The 865-nt window shown below is 44.2% G+C and overlaps 1 protein-coding gene across 1 annotated transcript; it reads right to left on the bottom strand.

Annotated features, from left to right (window-relative positions):
• Positions 1-225: 225 nt before the first annotated feature.
• LOC103522577 (alanine--tRNA ligase, cytoplasmic-like) lies at positions 226-852 on the bottom strand. Its single transcript, XM_026832643.1, has one exon. It carries the CDS (start codon positions 850-852, stop codon positions 226-228), a length of 627 nt encoding a protein of 208 aa, XP_026688444.1.
• Between the last annotated feature and the right edge of the window lie 13 nt (positions 853-865).

Raw genomic sequence — 865 nt, 5'->3', positions numbered from 1 at the left:
AATAAAAAGGTATAAGGGACGGACCCAGCTTGTTAGCCTTAGTGATCCATTGGGAACTCGTGTGTTCAACGGAGCTATTTCCTCTGGCTTTATGTCCTCTTTATGATTCTTTCCCCTCAGGTCTTTCCAAGCGCTAGGTTGTGGGTTCGTTTCTGGGGTGGATTTTATCCTGAACGGATAAGGTTCGTTCTCGGAACGGCTGGCTTTCTCCTGTCCTGTCTTTTCTCAATTTCGGGACGATTTAGCAACAGGAAACATATTGTCTGCCAAAGCCACTGTTATCATACGGGAGTAATCACTCAACATACGATAACTCGTATCCAGATCTGTTCTATTGGATGTAGTGAACGTTCGTCCATATGGTTTGGCACCACTCACTTTCTCTATGGTTTCTAGCAGGGGTAGGAACAGATCAGTATCATAGGTCGATGTTTTATTCTGTAAGATAGTGACTAGACGTTCAAAGCCAAGGCCAGTGTCTATATAGTTCTTAGACAACGGTACAATAGTATCAGCACTCACTCGTTTGTGAGATATAAACACAATGTTCCAGATTTCAATAAGATCATTTCTATCAGCATTCACACGGGCTAGAGCACTGCTAGGCTCTCCTTTCATATCGTAATGTATCTCCGAGGAGTAGCCACATGGTCCTGTGCTACCCATCTCCCAGAAGTTACACTTCATCCCTTCCTTCTTGATGTGATCTCTAGGCACTCCCAACTCTAGCCATATATCACGCGTCTCCTCATCACAAGGTAATCCATACTGGTCACTACCTCCGAATTTGGTGAAATATAACCTGTCCAGTGGTAATGACACTGGAGGTTTAGTGAGGAATTCTAGAGCCATCCGACATGCATCT

The sequence above is a fragment of the Diaphorina citri genome, unplaced genomic scaffold, assembly GCF_000475195.1.
Source record: "Diaphorina citri unplaced genomic scaffold, Diaci psyllid genome assembly version 1.1 scaffold9392, whole genome shotgun sequence".
Taxonomy (NCBI): Eukaryota; Metazoa; Arthropoda; class Insecta; order Hemiptera; family Psyllidae; genus Diaphorina; species Diaphorina citri.
This window is presented reverse-complemented; position numbering and strand designations above follow the sequence as displayed.

What these genes read in the sequence shown, in the direction of transcription:
- LOC103522577 (XM_026832643.1), bottom strand. Translation starts at nt 852, where the DNA reads ATGGCTCTAGAATTCCTCACTAAACCTCCAGTGTCATTACCACTGGAC.